Below are 20,175 nucleotides of genomic sequence, written 5' to 3' on the forward strand. Positions count from 1 at the left end.
CGATGTGTGCCGTGGAGAAACAAAACTTTCTTCCTGATTTTTCCCCGATGCTTGCTCTGTGTCGCGCACGCCAATTTCGTCAGCGATTATTCCTTGACCGAACACATTGCAAATCTGGCGATAAAATTCAATCGGTTTGCGATTTTTCGCCAACAAATAACAACTTATCTTAGCCCGCACTGGACAACTTCCGGGATTTTCAATTGCAGAATTCTTTATAACACTCCACCGAACACTACAAAGTACGACAGTCAAGATGCGCAAGATGGCTGGCTGCGTGCGGAGTGAAGAAAGAGTCTGATAGCGGCGCTAGTCCCGCCCTCTATCGCCCCATCAATAAACCGCTGCTACTTCGTGGATAGCCCTGGTAATTGCTCAATGAATTAGGTATTCCACGTTTCCTACACTGTGGAATTCTGCCCTCGTTAGGCCTATTGCGGACGCGGCAAAAATTACTCGATGCATATCAATCACGATTTAGTAAACACTTTAGTACACAAAGGGCTTTATTAAAGGCATCTGATGACATACGCCGATCCATAGATGGAAAGGAGGTTACTGTTTTGGCACAATTTGATCATAGTGAGGCCTTTGTTTTAGTGGACCAGGCCTTGCTTGGTTACATAAGCATGAGCGAGCTCAATTTCTCCAATTCTCCCCTTTGCTGGACCATCGCGCCACACCATAAAATCACAAGCGATCTGTCAAAGATGGCTATGGCAATGAATCTCATTTCAAAACGTTTCGTTTCAATTTCGTATTATGTGGAGTTCCGCACGATCGACCATTCTATCGCGCTGACTGCTTGGTTGTACAGAGATCGATTATAACACGTCCAAATAAGATGAAATCTATAATATTTGGACGTTATTGTATAATAAACAAGCTCCAATCACAAGAGCTGTAGAAAATTCCTGATGCAAACATCCAAGTCGACTTCTCTAATTCAGTCATAAGTCTTGGAATTTGCCTAAGTGATACTATAGATTGGCGAGATCAACTCCTTGCTGTTTCAAACAATGTCCATCAGGGGCGCAGCAAGGAATTAAGGCGGGGGTTTAAGTGTAACTGATACCGGTGTGTGTGGGGGTATGGTATACTCACCAGGATAAGCGGTAGGTGCGAGATTGCGGAATTTTAAGATAAACGGTTCAAAATGGTGAGTTTTAAGGCTGTCTGAGGGATATTTTATTAAATCTTACGCTATTCTATTAGTAATACCAATGCAATTAAGTAAAATGGATTAAACTTAAAAATTTCTCTGAGCTCTGGGGGGGGGGGGGGGGGCCGAATCACACAAATATTTTAAAGTCCTAAATAGCGCCCCTTTGATTTTGAACTTTCTTCTCTTATTACTTATTGTAAACTGTTGAATTTTTAGCCTGATAACCGCCGGGAGAAGGAACTTACCGCAGTTCAAAATAAGCATGACTGATTTTTTGTCTAAGTAAAGTTATCTGTTCAATATGTGAAATTATGACTACCTGTGACGATTTAATTGCAATATGTTTTTATGACTTCTGTCAACATTTTTTTGCTATTAATGGTAACGTTTTCCTATTTTTTTCTTTTTTGTAACAAAATACTTCTCTTCCATCTCTCTTATTTTATTTATATGATCTAATCTTCCCTAGTATGTTGGCGTCCGTAAGATAAAGCTAACCTCGTTAGAAAAGACACTGCTTTTGAATTTATCTAAAAGGTTCAGTCTATTTTTCAATCTACGGTCTGACAGAGATTCCCATCCGAGTTTATCTAAGAGGTCATTTACACTAACAGGACTATCGTGACGACTTTCTACGTGCCTGGCAGCTCTTCTTTGCACGCGTTCTAACTCTGTTATTAAGCCTTTTTCATGAGGGTCCCAAACACTGGCAGCGTATTCCAGATGTGGTCTAACGAGGGAAAAGTAGCCAATATCTCTCACTTTGTCGTCGCACTTTCCTAATATTCTTTTAACAAAACCCATGTTACGCTTAGCTTGAGCTGTAACTTCCCGAATATGTTTGTTCCACGATAGATCATTATTGAGTCTAACTCCTAGACACTTCGCGGATTGAACAATCTGTAATTGGGTACCCCGAATGAAATACATCTGTGTTGGGGAGTTCCTTTTTTGCATAAATTCATTCCTTCTCATTTTATTTCTAATTCAACTCTAATTACCACGCATCGCACAATCTTTTGATAACAGCCAGGTTGTTCGTTAGTTCATCCTTATCTTTACTGCAGCGGATTTCCCTGTAAATTACAGCATCGTCTGAAAATAATCGCAATTTACTGTGCACTATTTTACCAATATCGTTGATCTTCCGTCAAGCGCAATATTTGAACTGCTGAGTCCAGGCCTGATAGACACACATGCGAAAAAACATAATTAACTCTAAGGGTGGCTCAATGGTACAGCTTTGAGGCGTAGAGCACCATTATTAGTGTAGTCTAACACTTCAAGGACGTCTTATGTGCTATGTATAGACCCCTGTACACGGTTTCAGCAAAGGTGTGGTTAAACGTGCTCTTTAGGCTGTTAAGTTATTTTTGCAAGCAAATTCTATAAGATCAGTGTTCTTTGTTATACTAAGTCATTTTGATTTTGATGCTATTATTTTGCTTCATTATGCTAAATAATCCGCCACTGATCTGTCGATATAAACGTGAAGAGTGGAAAGGCTGCATAGACCGCGTCAAAGCAAACAGCTACTAGGAGCCTCAAGAGAGACTGCCGCGGCTACTGGCGCGGAGAAATCAAAAAACACTCGAGTTGTGCCTGGCAGATCTATTGCGCCCGGCGATAGAATATATATAGAAGCAATAAGGGTGGGCCTGTGACAATACCCTGAGGGACGCCAGAAGTGACTCTAACCTCGTTGGAGACGGCACCGTCTACCTCTACTTTTGCACACGATCGCTCAAAAATCCTCTTATCCAGGAAATGATATCTTTATCTAGTCTGTGCGATTTCATTTTCATTGATAGATTTTCGTGGAGAATTTCATCAAATGCTTTTTTTAAATTAAAAAATCGCGTGTACTGAAATTTTATCTTCTTCGGAGATAAAAAAATATCGTGGACGAAAAGCGCTAACTGGATTTCGCATGATCTGCTTTTCCTGAATCCATGTTGAGTTCTCATTAACAAGTTTTGCGCGTCAAAGTGTTTCATTACTGAGCTGACCACAATGTGTTCAAGGACTTAGCATAAGATGGACGTTGAAGATATCGGTCTGTGGTTGGATGGTGATTAGAAAATCCTTGTGTTCCCTTTTGAATATGAGCGTTACATTGGCATTTTCCAGTCATCAGGTACTTCGTAATTACCAGAGAAAACATTACAGCAACTTTGGTACTCAGAGGCAATTTGGAGAAGGACGCCCGAAAGATTGAAGGAGGCTGGAGTTACGGAGGTAAAAGTTCAACAAGGATCACCTTGCTGAACTTTTACCTCCGTCGCTTGTGTCAACATATCGGGTCAACCTAAGCTACTCCCTTTGAGATAACGCATACAAACCGACAAGTCAAATTTTATGCTATTTAAATAGATTGACATTTGACTTTCGATACATAAACCCGGAACATTTAAATAATTTAAAAATTGACCTGATTGTATCATAAATAGAGGCCACACTCATATATTTCCAAACTAAATTGGTTGCACCTAAGAACTTTTCAAACAAATACTGCTCGGGGACTCAGCTTCTGAGGTTACGCCCACTTACAAAGACTGTTCCCAAGGTTCCAGAGGTTTGAATAGTGGATTCACAGGTGTGGGTCTGTTCGCAGGTGAAGAACACGTTGTGGGAAGGTGGAGTCCGAGGTGCCGGGTTCATTTGGAGCCCTCTTCTGACCAATAACGGCGAGGGTCGCGTCGCCAGGCAACTGTTCCACATAACAGATTGGCTGCCGACGCTCTACACAGCCGCCAAGGGAACAAAACAATGGAATAACGCCGCCAACGAGCCAATATCCGTCGACGGATACGACTCGTGGCGAGCACTGGTGGAGGACACCGCAACTGCGAGGACAGAAGTGCTGCACAACATAGACGACATCTATGGGAACGCGGCGCTCACAATCGGAGACTGGAAAGTCATGAAAGGTAACGGAAAATTAAATTAATCTCCACCGCGCCAAGGAAGCAATGATAAAATATTTTTACTATATCACGAAAAGAAAATGTTCACACACGACTAAGACATAAATAATTTCAAATACATTGATAAAATGTTCATAATTGGTCCATTACTGTGAGAAATTTAAGCAAATAATTTGCTCTAAGGAAAACCAATCACTTTTGCCAAGTACTAGTATATTCTGCGGATACAATTTCCTTCAATCACAGAGTTCCAAAAATTCACATTCGCCCTTTTTGGAGGGTATCTACCGTAATCCGTCAGAAAATCCGTTCGATGTGAAAAAGCTGTTATTACAGCGGTGAAAGTATTGGCAGGACTGGATCGAATACCACTTCTATGTTGTACTTTGGCAGCGAGAGCAGAGCAGATTTCATGGTCAAGGAAATGTTCCAGCAAATTTAATTGTAATGCTTACTAAATCTAACATCCCAGACGGCACAGAACCCTCCGTATCTAATTCGTATGTACATAGTACCCATTGACTAAGGGGATACTATGCCGCTCCGTCGCTTTTCGTCAATGGATACATTCCATTCGCGGCCTGTCGACGAAGCGCGTACGCAGCATGTGAATGTCCGCTACTAAGCACGTACGATTGGATACAAAGCGCGCAGGAACACGGCACTCAGGCTAACCTCAATCGATTAGGTCGAAATTAGTTATATCGTAACTCGCACGATCGAAAAATGTATCGAACGCAACACAATCGATAACTACCGACCGTAGCGAGAACCTTGATACGAATCATTATGAATTGTAAGTTCTCAATAGGTAAATAACACCATATCATGGATTCTAATTACCATGAAAGACTCACGACCGACAAAGTTTTTGTCGGTTGTGAGTTTTTCATGGTAATTAGAATTCATGATATAGTATTATTTACCCATTGAGAACTTACAAAACTTACTCGGCCACTTAAATAACTCTGCGAAAAATGAGATTCTCACGGCTAATTCACGCATCCCCAGCATCCAGAATTCTTAAGTGGCTCGTACTTACATGGAAACCTTGAGATGTTAATGAGAGTAAATTCTTATTAATTTTGACACTAAATAAGACATCACATAGCCCACGAGCATTAAAAAGCTTACCCTAAAGCCTGACGAAATAAAACTTTTAAATAAAAATTGCCGATGAAACAGGATTGCTGACACATCTGCTATTAGTATGATCGAATTTATCAAAATGCAAGCAAAAATTAACGTATAGTTCAGTCTCAGCTACTAAAACTTACCCATATCAGGCGCTAAAGTATTTGAAAAATTATTTGGGATGAGTAAAAGTCTCTAGGTCACTGCAGTAAATGTATCAACCTATTAAAAATATGAAAGTCCTGCCAAATCACCAGCATAAACACTTGTAAAATAAAACTTGTTATCTCTTAGATCACACCTCCGATTTTATACTTACTTTGCATGAAGTCACCACCGCAAGAAATTTTAAAGAGGCAGGAAAGAAAAAACCCACAGAAATACAATACATATATTATGTATTTTCTATTGTCAACCACAATAATATTTCCAATTTTCTCTTCTATCCCACATCTAATTTAGCGAAACAATTACTCTTATTCTCTTTCAAATAGAAAATTATTTAAAAGAGGACTGGTCGATACATACAAACTATCGTCAATACTTTCTCCGATAAACGTCCACTATCACTGCACCAACTTGCACAAATCAAATCCACATCCACAAATATGTCACTTCTGCCACAATGTCTGTCTTCTTGGCGACAGGTAACAGTGAAGCAATGGTACCTTCCTCCAATCTGGGTAACTTCAATTCAGCAAGAATTTTCTCCTCGTCTTCTCGTCCAAGGCCACAGATTATTTTCTGATATCACAAGGTGCGATGTGAATCTCACACACCTAAAATTAATAAATAATAAAATACCATGTAACTTAGTAGGTCAAATCATTTCCAATTTTTGGTATTTCTGCATGAGAAATCAAATTACTATAGGCTCGTAAATATAGTAAATATTTGTATGCCTGATATTTTTATTGTTTTAAACTATAGCATAAGATAATTTGAAATGATGAAAGCCGACGTGTAATACACCATAGGGCAAGCTAAGAAGCAATATTCGATCCTATAAACTTGGCAGCTTATTCCTAGTTTCTCCTTTAACCACACGTTTACCGAATGAATTAATACAAAAAAGACAACTAAAATGCAAGAATTTTCAAAAGAATTGCTGCTACAATATTTTGAATCACCATTTTTAGTACTGAATAGTGCTATAGTACTTCAGTACTGAATAGTTCGGGATGTTGATGCATCAACATCCCGAAGCCACTTCTAACTTAAAATTACATCCAAATAATTACAGCGAGAAAGAGTACATACCTCACAGTTTTTCGTGGGGGTGAAATGTTTTCTTCTTATCGCCCAAATGCACTTCTTCTTCAACTCAGGATCTTTTGGAAAGCTAAAAACATGAGCCATGTCCCGGAGTTTCCATTACATCCCGACATTACACACACGGAAGGCATTTTTAACAAAAATATCTCACAAACACGTTTCTGAAGCCCAGAGAATGAAATTAAAGAATAAGGGAAACTTCACCATTACCAGACACTCTATTTTTCACAAACTTAACCACAAAAATCCCTGAAATGTGGTGAGACGTGACGTAAACGACGCGATCTCCAACGGCTTGTGCTAGCTTGTGAAGACATGTGATCTTTCTAGGAGGATATGGCACGATGGCACCAGATGGCACCACCCGCGAAAGAAAATAGTCCCAGACCGAATACAGTTTTATCGATGAGATACAATTTTATCGATGCATATGAATTTGCCAGTCCTCTTGCATCTTTTTTCGTCATTAAAGGAAATAAAGAAACAAAACCTTCTAAGTAACTTCCTAAGCGCGATTTTTGTATCTTGATTGTCCACCCTCGTATTTAGGTACGAAAACTTCCTGTGCCGTCTGGGATGTAACATGATGTCACCATCCATTTTAAATAGCAAAACGATTTCGTATATTACTCACCACCTTTGAAGGAGAAATTTGTCTGAGGAGAAACGTCTGAGGAGAGCGAAAATCTGGCTAATGATTGGTTGTAAGCACATCCCGTCTTTGGGGGTACATGGATCACGTAATCTATTCAAAAACTAGGCATCACAAAAAATTACCTTACATTTAGATATTAAGGCCCAAGAGGCGACAAGTGGTCCGCATTTGTGATAGGAATTGATTTTAAAAAAACAATCTACAACAAGCGGAGACCCACCACTCGTAACCACTAACGACCCAGCCCCTATTGTCCCTCACCATTGTTGCTTTGTGCGTGTGTGTATTGTTGCAGGGACGACGTATCGTGGCGAGTGGGATGGTTGGTACGGGCCCTCCGCCAGGAACGGCAACAAGCCCCCCTCCGCAGACTACTTGAACCGCGTCCTCGGCAGCAAGGCGGGCCAGGCCCTCGGGGCCATCGGCCTACCTCTCTCCAAGGAGGCCATCTCCAGGCTGAGGGCCCAAACACAGGTGGACTGCGACGCCGCACCCCAAGGACGCTCTGCTAATGGTAAGGTGTGAAGATAGTGTGTGTTCAGGCGGGTACATGTGAATAGAGGAGTTTGGTGGTGAGATATTTGGAGGAGGCGACCGACCATAGGGTGGAGAGAAACCCGGCGTCGGCATTAGCCTGCTCGTAATGAAATGCGCCACGGGGACCACAGGTCAACGTCCCAGAAAAGCCCTCTTTAAAGCACTTAAGCTGGCATCTGGAAGACTTCGGAAAATCCACCATCTTTGTGGTACTCCATTATAAAGTTTCTTTGATACTTCACTTTTACTTATATCCCTAGTTTTTTACATACTTAACGCGACACGGGTTTCGATGACTAATCATTATCACCAGGCGTAAATTATTACGTATTTACCTTATTATTGCAACCTAGTTACCGAACGAAGGAAGAGATGAATTTTAATACGGACGCCAGAATTGGCGATAAGGATGGGTAAAGATGTTCGTTTATTCGAGCGCTGTCCTGGTTTTCAATAATTTTAAAAATTTCCAACTTAGACTTATAGAGTTTAATTCGCAGCGGTCGTTGCATAATTTTAAAATATTCATTTTGAAATCGCTCTTAAGGCAGTTACATATTAAGTGTTTAGAACAATTACTTTTATCGTCTTTGCTTTTTCTGTAAGCACTTAAATGTTCATGCTTCCTCACTTCGAAGCTTCTTCCAGTCTGCCCCACGTAGACACCATAGCAATCGCTGCATTTCAGCGAATACACTCCACATCTGTACGATTGATATATCGTATCCTTACAGTTTACAAGCAGTCTTCTCAGAGTGGCATTAGATTTAAAAGCCATGTGGAATTTGTCTCTAGGTAAATGATGAGCCATTTTCAGTGAAAGTGCATCAAGGTACGTCACTGACCACCACTACTTCTTTTTATTTTCGACCGCAGAAAACATTTGGTCGATAGCCAATCTTCTCTGTTTTCTAAATATCAATTTCTGTACTTATTATATTTTAGGAATAACCGTTGGCTGAATTATTTTGTTCTTCCTCTTCGTCAGCTAGATAACTAGGTCACAGTAATAAGATAAATAGATAATAATTTACGCCTGAAGATGACGATTACTCATCGAAGCCCGGGTCGCTTTATGTAAAAAAGTAGTGATATAAGTAAAGGTGCACTATCAAAGAAACCTTTGGAAAATCCCTGCCGACGCCTGGATTTAAACCCGGGAGCCACTGGATGTAATCCGCTTCATATGGAATAATCCGTTCGGGATCAAAAACATTTCTTAGGTCATAAAAAATTGTTAGATGCACTATATGGGTACTTCAAAAGAGAATTCCTGCAAACCACTTATGAAACAGCTGAACGTGCTTACCAGTGCATTTGCTGCAAGGGTTCCACAAGGCTCAGCCCTAAGACCCCTGATATTCAATATTTTTCCACTGACTTCGCCATTGACAGGAGTGATTGGAATTCAGCAGTAGCGTTGATTGCTTTGAGCGACGACGCAGCCGTTCTAACTACACGAAGCTGTATGAAACAAGAAATATGGGATTGATAGGACGCACTAGATGGCATTATCAACTGGTGTAGCAAATGACGAATGCAACTAAGACGAAGCGAATCCATTTTTAAAACCGGATGGACAGTGACGAAAGGCATACTTGCCTGCAGATGAAACAACATTTGAAAAGAGGTAGAGCAAGAAAAATCACCGCGATAGGCCAATGGAGAAGTTTATTGGGCCAAGTGTACCTCCCCGGCTCGGCGTGGTTTCCTAACAAAAGGTCGAATGGAAAAATAAGATACAATAGAAAGAAGATGTCAAAGGTCCAATCAGAAAATGGTAGGCTACGCATAAGGTGAAATTTGAATATATTAAAATATGAGTTAGATCTGTATCAAATATCCCATACTTGTTACTGCAGTACCCCCTGGGCTAAAGGAGCTATGATTTTTGCTAACATTAATTTTAAATGTGATTCCAAGCTGCTGCTGACAACCACTACTGACTATGTCCTTGTATCAGTGAAGTGTTAAATAACTGAAACAAATGTTCTTGGTATTTAGAGGGACTCAAATTACTCGATATAAGCGATTGATTTCAGAAATAAAAACGATAGGCACTATCGGAACGGATAGGAGATAGACATCTACCTGAAAATTATAGCCCAATTACTTTGCGGTAATTTTTTTCAAATAAATTTTTAAAAGCGTGGCAAAATTGTGAAGTTTAGACCAATAAAATATGTGTTTAGTAATTGAACGTGTTAATAGTATAACTTATCTAGTAATAACCCTAGAGTTTGAAGTGGGCACAACACAGACTCAGTAAATAAAGTATGCCCTACCTAAATTTTATCTGCTTTGTAACAGATATTCATTAGGTAATCTGAGATCACATTACAATGAATAAGTAAACTCTAAATTGACATACGGTATGATTTCATGGGGTGGAGCTTACCTGATCTCTACTAAACCACCTAACCCAGATAGCACAAAAGAGCAGAGTTATCTGTTTCTTATGGTTTTCTTACGGAAGAAAATGATAAGCAGCTTATCGTATGCTATGGTACTTAAATAGGGCAAGGATAAGATTTTAATGAAGAATGGGTAAGGAATGCCGTCAAATATCCTCAGATTAACACAGGTGGCTTCTGTTGAATGAGAGCCAAAGGCGGCAAAACAGCGTACTACACATGCTACATGCCTTACATACACATGCCTTTAAAGCCTAGCGGTGAAATTCAGCGAGTCTTTATGAAAGATAAACAACTGATAACAGATTTTCTTGGAAATAGGAAAACATTTTAACGGCTGCAGATTACCTGCTGTTGAAAATGCAATGCATAATGTGCGCACTTTTTCCTGATGGCGGAAAAAAATAACTGCGGGGCGAATCAAACTTGTTACCTACAGCTTCAATCTCGGCGAGAGTTGTACGGAGACGATTGTAATGATACAGAATGCCTTTAGGGACGGAAGTATGGACATAACACAGATAAAAAAGCGTCACAGGCGGTTTAAAGTTGGCCGCACATCTGCTGACAGTGACCATGTTCCTTATATACAGAGTATGAGGGTTCAAGGGGGGCCCTTCGGAGGTACAACACACCGGGGCTGGGAACCAAGTCAGAGACTTACACGCCCGATCACCCGGGGAGGGGAAGGAGAGGAAGGGAAAAGGAAAGAGGCGCCACCGCGATAGGAGCCCGTCGACGCCCCTGGGATAGGATAGGAAGGAAGGGATGGGATGGGGAAAAACACTTCAACGCTATAGAAGCGAAGAAGGCACACTAAAACGAAAGCGAAACCAAGCAAATCTATTAATGTTTTAACGACTTTAGAGGACCATTCTACGAGGAAGAATGATCCAACTATCAAATCGTAAGATGGTTCTTGCATACAATTATGTAAAATGGATTGACCTTAAAATTTCTCTGAGCTCTGGGGGGGGGGGGGTTATCCCCCAAAACGCCTTACGCGTGGGCCATGTGTGCAACTGACACTGCATCTCACTGTTTCCTCAAATCCCTCGCCACTTCCTTTACTTTTCAAAGTGTGGTGATACGTCTTTAAATCTTGCAGATTCGTAACGTAAGCCCCAGACACAGGGAACTTCGATCGTCTGTCATTAACTGGATGAGCGAAAGCCTCCACAAAAAAAGAATAATCAGCACTCGAAGAAACAATTGTCACCGAATTACGAGTCATGTTCAATCAAAATGTATTCCAAGTAGAAATATTCAAAATCAAAATTATCACAAAAACAGCCATGAAAACTAATAATCTCATAAGAAACATAGCCAATACTTATACTAAAGAAAAGCTAAGTACAAAGCTGTGTTTGCCTGCCAGCACCAAAAATGATTTTTTGAGAAATCACTCCTTCAGTCGGCCGATGTGTTCGCCGAAAAGCAAGAGAACAGGCCGACCCCCGAACAGTGGCAGAGTGGAGGGGGGATCTTGCAAGGGAGTGGGGGGGAATAAGGCGATGTCCAAGTTAACTGCATCGGTATAAACTTCCGGTAGGCGCCCGTGTTGACTGGGACCTCTGGAAAACGCCTCGTCATCCAAGCAGGGGTTGGGGGAGACGAGCGTACCGCCGGGTTTCCTCTCCTCTATCTCCTGGGTTGGAGACATGGCCAAGTGGGGTGATCGCTGGTTGAGGCTGGCTGGTTGAGCTGGTGGATGGCCATTGGAATTCAAGGAGGGGAATAGTAGGAATAGTGAGGTGTTGGAGGGAGAGAGAATCGTGATAGGACTGTGGAGAAGCTAACCAGGTTCCTCAAGGTGCTGAAGGAAGTGGATCTGACTTTGAAGCCCTCAAAGTGTGAGTTCTTCAAGGACAAAGTGGACTATTTAGGCTTCGGGATAAGTAATGAAGGAATAAAGCAGGGTGAGAGGAAAATCAAGGCAGTCAACGATTTTCGTAGGCCCGTGAATGTCCACGAAGTTAGGCAATTTGTGGGATTGACCAGCTTCTTTAGAAGATTTATACCAGGTTTCGCGATTCTTAGCAGTCCCCTGACGCGACTGACAAAGAAAGATGTAGCCTTTGAGTGGGGCCAAGAGCAGCAGAGTGCATTCCAAGAATTAAAAAAGAAATTGGTGGAACGACCAACGTTGGCCTTATTCGACGCGCAGGCGGTGCATGAAGTACGCACCGACGTCAGGAAGAGTGGCCTGGCTGGGATCCTGTTACACACTGTGTTTGCCTGCCAGCCTGAGGCATAATAATGCAGTTTGACTTCTCATTCCAAACTGCATTCTTATGCCTCAGCACCCACTTCCCCTTGATTGCAAAGGAGTAGGTATTCCTCCGCCGTACTAACTATATAAGTCTTGATCTCCAGGTGGGCTGGCGTCGGAGGGCATCGTTCGAAGGACAGAGTTCGGAGACGAGAGTTCCGAGAAAAGAGTCTCCGAGTCTTTGAGCCGAATGGCCTTTGGCGAAAATGCTTTGCGCGAAAAATCTCCCGCTAAGGACTTTTCGCGCGAAGTTCTGCGGATAAGTTCGGAGGAATTTCTTGGGGTACCAGAAATTTTTTGGGGGTACCAGAAATTTGTGGGGCGTACACTAAAAAAGGCCACATCCTCTGTGGAAATTTGACCACAAAATTGCTTGAACTTGTGGAGAAAAAAACTTCCACCGTAACATTAAGTATACATCATCAAAAAAACATTTTCAAGACTTCACAGGTCCACTACAGTCCTCTTGATGAACACACACTTTGCTAACCCCCACAATTGTCACAAAAAGATCCAGGAATCAGTTGTTATAATTGAATGGAATATATATAATTTTATTATTGATTCAGACATAATCAAGAAAAATTTCCAGAAATTGGGGGTACCAGAAATTTTTGGGGGTTACACTAAAAATGCCACAAAAGCATGCCCATCCCCATATCCTCCTCTACTTGACACTTATTTTATTAATGTCTTAATCTTACCATAAGATACGGTCGTATATTATCTTTTTTTCGACCCTGGTAACTAGTTTAAGATCCCTGCCATCATTTTGAGCTTTTCGGTGCATAGAGAGTAGGCCTTAGTCAACATTTTACATCTACAATAATAGAAACTCCGAGAAAATTTGGGGATAAATTCCAATTCTGCAATTCTTGATGGGATGAATTCCTTATTGGCCAAAATTAAGATGGTGGGTTCGAGTTGCATCGGGGTACATTATCTCCATCCAGGGAATGGGTGTATGTGCCTATTATGTTGGTTGTTTCTACCCCTGATGGAAAGGCCATAATGTGTTGTTTTCAGGGGTAAATGGACATAAGTAAAACATTAAAAAGAGGAAAATGTAAATCCTGACAATATCTAGATGATATCCTAAGTTTTTCACAAGAAATTCGTTACTGTAAGCTGTCGGTCGAGCGGGAGTACAGTTAAAATTTCTTTCGATCGTCCCAGGAATCAACGGAGACAGGACGACGGTGTACTGGAGTCAGCTGAGCAGCTTCGAATACAGCTCCGAGTACGACGATGACATGGACGAGACGAGCAGCCCCTTCTACAGGTCATCGGACACGGCTCAATGCGATCCCCTCAAGGCACCCTGCCTCTTCAACGTCCGGGAGGACCCTTGCGAGAGGCGGAACCTCGCCTCGCGATACCCAGGGAAGCTGGCTGACATGCTGGCCAGGCTAAGCGACTACAACGCAACGGCCATCCCGCCCTCTAACCTTCCCATAGACCCAAGGGGCAACCCCAAACTGTGGCAGTACACATGGTCCTCCTTCGGCAACCGAATCCTCCCCAAAGACCTCTGAAACGCCTCTGAGTGAGTGTGAAAATGATGACAGAGCTCATCCACGCCGAAGCGAGCCATTCGCGAGCGGCATTACTGGTGTGCTGCTCGGAAGAACTTGTTGCTAATGCGGCAACAGGACCATTCCCAAAACCACCACGCAATCGATGGGAGAGCCATCATTCTATTTCATCCTAGCTGTAGCGTGCTCAGTTCGAGCAAGTCGACGTTAGTGTTGTGCAGGCTCAGAAGTTTTGTTCCTCATTCGGCAACATAGTAGCTGCCGCAAACCAACGTAACTTCACAGCCCATCCATTGACGTGAAAGGTCATCTCAGCTGAGGACACGTATTTTTCCAATTTTGAGAAGCCATTTTGTCATCAGTGGTGAATGGAGAGCAAGGCAGCAGCTCAGTCGGCCAGGGGCTCCTTTCCCAACACCACTGGAACACCATAACGCAGGCAATGAGAGCTCCCTCTCGATGTAGTATGCCCAATTTGGCACGGGCATATTTGTATCAATAAGGAGTGGGTTTGTCAGCAGTGTACTTGGCAACAGAGTCCTCCCAAAGAACTTCTGAAGTTGAGCGGCCATCCTCACTGTGATGCCTTAATATGCCCTTTTCCAGTGGCCGAAAAAGACTACGTTGTGGAGCCTAAGGCTAACATCACTTACGACATTTAACCTTCTGTTATACATATATATCCGACTGTATACACAGTTCCTATCACCCATGCTCCCTACATTTAATGCCATATTGCAATAATTTTGCAGCAGTAAGAATTGTCCAAAAACCTGAATGGAGTGTGCTGTGTTTAATATTGACTTCATAGTTTACCACCGTAATTACTGGCTATTGTACATTCTCCGAACGATTTATACAAGAATCTAAGATAGCAACATTTACATCCTCTTTTGGAGCTCTCACTATGAAAAAGTTAGGTGCGACCAAAAAAAATTATGTCACTGTTTTTCCCAATTTAATGCATAGAGCATATCCTTCTTTAGGATGCTGGGAATAGCACAGAGATGGGGAGAGGGGCCTCTTCAATCGAAATTGTAGCTGACGGCCATCCATGATTTCATTCTATTCTTTTGGATGCCTAGTCACAATAATTCCAAAGTGCATGGTCCTGTCAGGCTCCATCATGGGCTCTCTCAGCATCAGAATAATCACGATATCTCAAAACATGGACAGTGTTCACCACAAGCGCTGTCAGGCTACTTTATACACAACGCATCATGTTCAAAATAAAGAGTGAAGCAAGGCATTTTTCCCTGCGCACCAGCCATATTAAATGATGGTAATATTTTGGAGATTTGGGATCAGTTGCTGTGGTGGCCAGAATTTTGGCCTCCCACACCCAGGATCTGAGTTCAAATCTTTGCGGTGCCCAATCCCTGTTTGAGTGTTACGTGGAGGGCACTTCAAGTACAGCAATCCATCAGTTGGACGGAATGCTAAGCCGCATTCCTTTTGGCACCTTTCGTTAAGAGAAGGGGTCAACAGCATGCCTAGGCCACGCTTCTGTCCACTGCTCCCTCCATATGCTTCTTTCGTGGTGCAGCAAATATACGGAGTTGTCGGTTGCCACCTCCATACACCATACTTATAAATATTATGAAGACCGCAAAAGAAGGTTGATCATCTCAATATCCCAGGTTTCCTCCCATATTGAAAGAATCTCTACCCTTCCTTCGGATACTACTGTCTTTCTCCAGCATCAATTAAACTTCATGGAGGAATTATAATTTTATTCAATGTATCTAATTCGTTTGTCATCCACCAAAAGTATTTCATAAGAGGAGAACCAAGCGTAGGACAGAATTTCTGCCCTATATATCTAGTTCCTGGGGGTGCGGGTGGCAGGGAGGGGGTAGGAGTGGGAAGAGGGTAGAGTACCCTAGTGCATGGTCCGAATTCTCAGAAATGCTCCTTGGACCCACGCGCCCCATGGTGGGAAAAGTAGCGTCCCGCCTCCTTTCCCGCCACGCAGAGTATCTTCCGATCACAACATTGATTACATATTGTGATTTTTTAAGTCTATGCCATAAATTGTGTGTCTTGAGTAAAATGGGTGAAATGACAGGTATCTGAATATTACAACTGAATTGAAATTCTGTGATGCATCATTATAAATATTTAAGTTAATAAATTAAACATATTTAAAGAACTTAATGAGTTTTATTCTACAGTACGAACAAGCATTACTGGCCGAAGAATTTCACCGACTCCTCTTCAATTGTTTAAGAGTCTCGTTTGGTAATTGCTGAATACTACTTTTTTACGTTATTAAAATCATGGGTGCGAGCGATGACCATCAGCTTATCAATTCACCCCCTCACATATACGCTTCTGGCATTGATCGGTCGATTGCAGGGCTTCATTCAACACGAAATAAGACCTGTGCTTTGGAGACGACAAGCCATCGCGTAAAAGTGAGCGTGATCACCACTAATGTACCCCACATGAACACACGGAAACAAGAGTAACAAACATGAGAAACACGATACACCACTGTATGAAAGAATTTCTCGGACAATGAGATGTAAACGGTGAACATGATTTAATGGTGATAACCAATCTATTAGTGTATCTATGACAAGTGTTAATAGGCATATCAGCTTAACAATAGAAAAAATAAACTATAAAAATTAAAATAAAAAGCACCTAACAATAGAAAAAATGTTGGAGGAATTTTAACAATGATAATAATAATAACAATAACAATATAGTACATCTTTGAGATCTCCTGGTTTCACATTATATATTCACATCCCTAGGGGTTTGAAATGCTAGAAGATGTTTAGAGATAGTTTAGGAAGTTTAATTCTTAACCTTCTATTCTTTAATAATTGGAAGGGTGGGTATTTTAAAACCACTGGAGTGTTACGATAGGCACTCTAGAAACACACTAATTTTTTAGCAGTTTGAACAGTTCTATCCACATGGCCATACAAGAGATAAAGGTTTGTTATCTTCTAACAAACAATCTCCGATGCCATCTTTTGATGCATCAGTGAGTATTAACACATTAAGGACCAGATATTTTTTTTCAAACTTACCCCAGTGGCCGGGTATCTTTCAAGGCAGGCGTTTTTTTTGCATGCAACTGTAATTTGGTTTACACCTGAATAACGTTTTACAAAATCTCTTTCAAAATTTTAGTGTTTTAAGATAAAACCTAATGTTGAAATATGAATACATAATTTTTAATGCATACTTATAATTAATAATTTTTATGACATTAAACCTCGATAAATATATAAACTTTATGATGGCAGTGTGAAGAAAACACAAGTTACCTAGCGATCCGTCCGCAATGTGTTAATTCCTATATCCTTGGACGGATGAAATATTGCCGAAAGGGGGGAATTTGACAATAATTCTTTCACTTCATCCAAACTCATATGGTGTATCGGTACTCACTCACAGACAGTGTAATATTTTAGCAGGTCTCTTAAAGGGGAAATTATAAGTGCCATATTAGAGGATGTATTCCCTGAATAAACTTAACCCTTTCACGCCCGACATCAGGTGGAGCCGACGGGCATTTTCATATGCAGAACACCTGACGTCGGGTATAGCTGTCACAGATTTTTGGACACAAACGGCCGGACGTTGGCTCTAGCCAATTGGAGGGAATGGCAGTGACCGCTGAGGTTGCAATTGTTGGATGCATTCAGGCCTGGCCCGAGACCCAGCTAAGCGAGTCCTTAGGGCCACTCCTTGGCAATTAAGGCCGACCCTACCACTCATTTATGATCATCCACACCGCAATTATCAGTTGCGAGGAGTTGTGTATTGTCAATAGTTTTTCCAATGATATATTTTTCTGCATACTAAAATTTGTTTATACCTTGAAATGAATTCTTCGTTTTGTTCTGTGCGTAAGCATTTTTTTAAATGAAATTTTAGCATAAAAAATAATGGACTTCTGGACTTTGAGTCTTAGTAGTTCACTAACTTTGTCGTTATTAACGCTAGAAGTCCGTTTAAAATTCCACATTGCTTAAAAAAATGATCCTACTTCCTTTAGAAGGGTAAATTATTGAAAATTAAATGCAATATTAGGTTGAAAAAACACTAGTAACACAATAAGTTGACGATGGACTCATGCTAAGATAGGGTTAGAGGGTGTAGTCCAGTGGTTGGAGTAAGGGAGGAGTACCCCGTTGAGCTGGGTCCCAAATCTGAGGGATGAAAATACCAGGGTAACTCACCCCCAAAAAAGAGCTCCGTACAGAGAGGTTTTGAAATATTCTCATGCTACTCGAAGCACGGAGAACCTTTTCCAACTGTAGGCACCGGTAGAAAAGGATTAACATACTCAACATTTTTTGGATTTCCTTCTTATTTGTTGGACTAGTACAATATCAGCAACAAGGATGGATTCAGGTGTTATGCCTTTAGCTCTGAAAAATTGTCCAAGTTATTTTACCTCTCCTATAGAATAACGAAGCTAGTTGGAATTAAACTTTACATCAAGTTCTAGCGCTCTATTTAAAAATTCCATAAGTACTGAAGTTGGAATAACTCAGGGGCAATTTTTAATCCAAATGGTAGGCAGTTAAATTTAAAACATCCAACTGGGGTACTAAATTGACTAAGGTAACTAGTCTCCTTTATTAATATTATAAGCAAAAACTAATTTACAAGATCAATTACTATAAAATAGGGCATATCCAGCATTTAAATTTTATTTCCTTTAGAGTGGGGATGAGATATAGTTGAAGGCATAAATTTCTGTTCAAATCTTGAAGATCAAGACATAGGTACCCTCATAGCACAAAATATCCTTTGGAAGTCTAATTAATATCCGTAATGTCCATATCCATGGGGGATTTCTTATGTACATAAAATGGATATCCATTAGAGTACACCCATGGATATCCACTGGATATTCATTTGACATTTTATGATAGATATATATTATTGGAAATATTAAATCTACAGTATAAACATAACAATTGATGTCTACACATTTTTTGTAACAAAAAATGAGTAAAATTATATTTAAATGTCATTATCAGTTGTAACGTTCCTCATTAACTCTGAAAATGAGGATTTGTTTCATATTTTCCACACAGCATGCATGATTGAGTAAAAACACTGGACACTCCACTGGATGTCTCATGTTTATCCATGGTATGTCTAGAAAGAGGACATTTGGGCATCCGTTGGATATCCACTGGATAATACAACTATGGATATCCAATGGATGTCATGAATATCTTCAATGCAAGGGTGTAACCAGGATCATTACTAGGAGGGGGCAAGCCATGGTTTAAGGGGGTAGCGAGACATGGTCTAAGGGGGGCAAGCCAAGTTGTGACATTTTAGCATGGAAAAGGTGATTGAAAACAACATTTTAAGAAAATTATATAAGTGCTTTGTCAGTTTACTAGATTATTTCCTTGAAAAAATAGTTTTATTTTATTTACAAATTTACTATTGCATATCATTTTTCGTGAGTCTAAAGAAAATTTGATGAATGCTTACATTTCGATTCAGTGCTGATTTTGCTTTAAGACTATTGCGATTTTTGCTGCTAGGGGGGGGGGGGAGCAGCTGTCCCCCCCCCTGCCCCTCGCTGGGTACGCCCATACAACAATGGATATCCAATGGATTTCTCTGTGCTTTCTGAGTAGCCTTTGGGACCAATATGTTTTTTCATGCTACAATGCTGACCCACTCTGATGGATTTTCAACTCTGCTTAGCACACTGTCTTTCAAAGATCTCCTTTCTTAAAACATCTAACACCATTAAACACATCCTTAAATTTCTTAATTAAACTTCCTGTTTCATCATATTCGCTAATTTCTTGTAATTTATGTACCAAATTATATTTCAGACATGAAGTTAACCCTAAAATAGGGCATTACTAATAATCAACCACAGCGAAATCATCATCATGCCTTACGTTATACACTAAGCAGGTAAGTTTCTCTTTACCAACGCAAAAATTTCATGGCCTATATTGGTTTTAATTGGAAATTCTTCTCCGAAATAACAGGGATAGGAATTTTAGTAAATCTGCTCCACAAATGTCTTGGTAGGACACATTGATTGCAGCTCAGGTTTAAATTTTAAAAGGCACATCCAAGTCATTTATGAATATCATCCGTATCCAACACTTGCGGTGTAGGACATTTACAAGCCCCGTAATTACAGTGAATTTAACATTTTTTAAACCTTTCCGAGTCACCCGACAACAAAATGGTTCAACGTATTGCACTTCCCAAAAACTGGAAAGCTTTACGCATATAGTGTTATATCTT

The 20,175-nt window shown here is 40.8% G+C and overlaps 1 protein-coding gene across 1 annotated transcript in view; it reads left to right on the forward strand.

The window, feature by feature from the left end:
• Window positions 1-16,066, forward strand: part of LOC124162383 (arylsulfatase J) — a 52,903-nt gene extending 36,837 nt beyond the window's left edge. The window contains exons 7-9 of the mRNA XM_046538903.1: window positions 3,780-4,095; window positions 7,452-7,670; window positions 13,556-16,066. Coding sequence (XP_046394859.1) covers window positions 3,780-4,095; window positions 7,452-7,670; window positions 13,556-13,914 — 894 coding nt within the window. The 3' untranslated portion in view covers window positions 13,915-16,066. The remainder of the gene's footprint in view (window positions 1-3,779; window positions 4,096-7,451; window positions 7,671-13,555) is intronic.
• The last annotated feature ends 4,109 nt before the right edge of the window (window positions 16,067-20,175 follow it).

Source organism: Ischnura elegans, chromosome 7 (assembly GCF_921293095.1).
Source record: "Ischnura elegans chromosome 7, ioIscEleg1.1, whole genome shotgun sequence".
Classification (NCBI taxonomy): domain Eukaryota; kingdom Metazoa; phylum Arthropoda; class Insecta; order Odonata; family Coenagrionidae; genus Ischnura; species Ischnura elegans.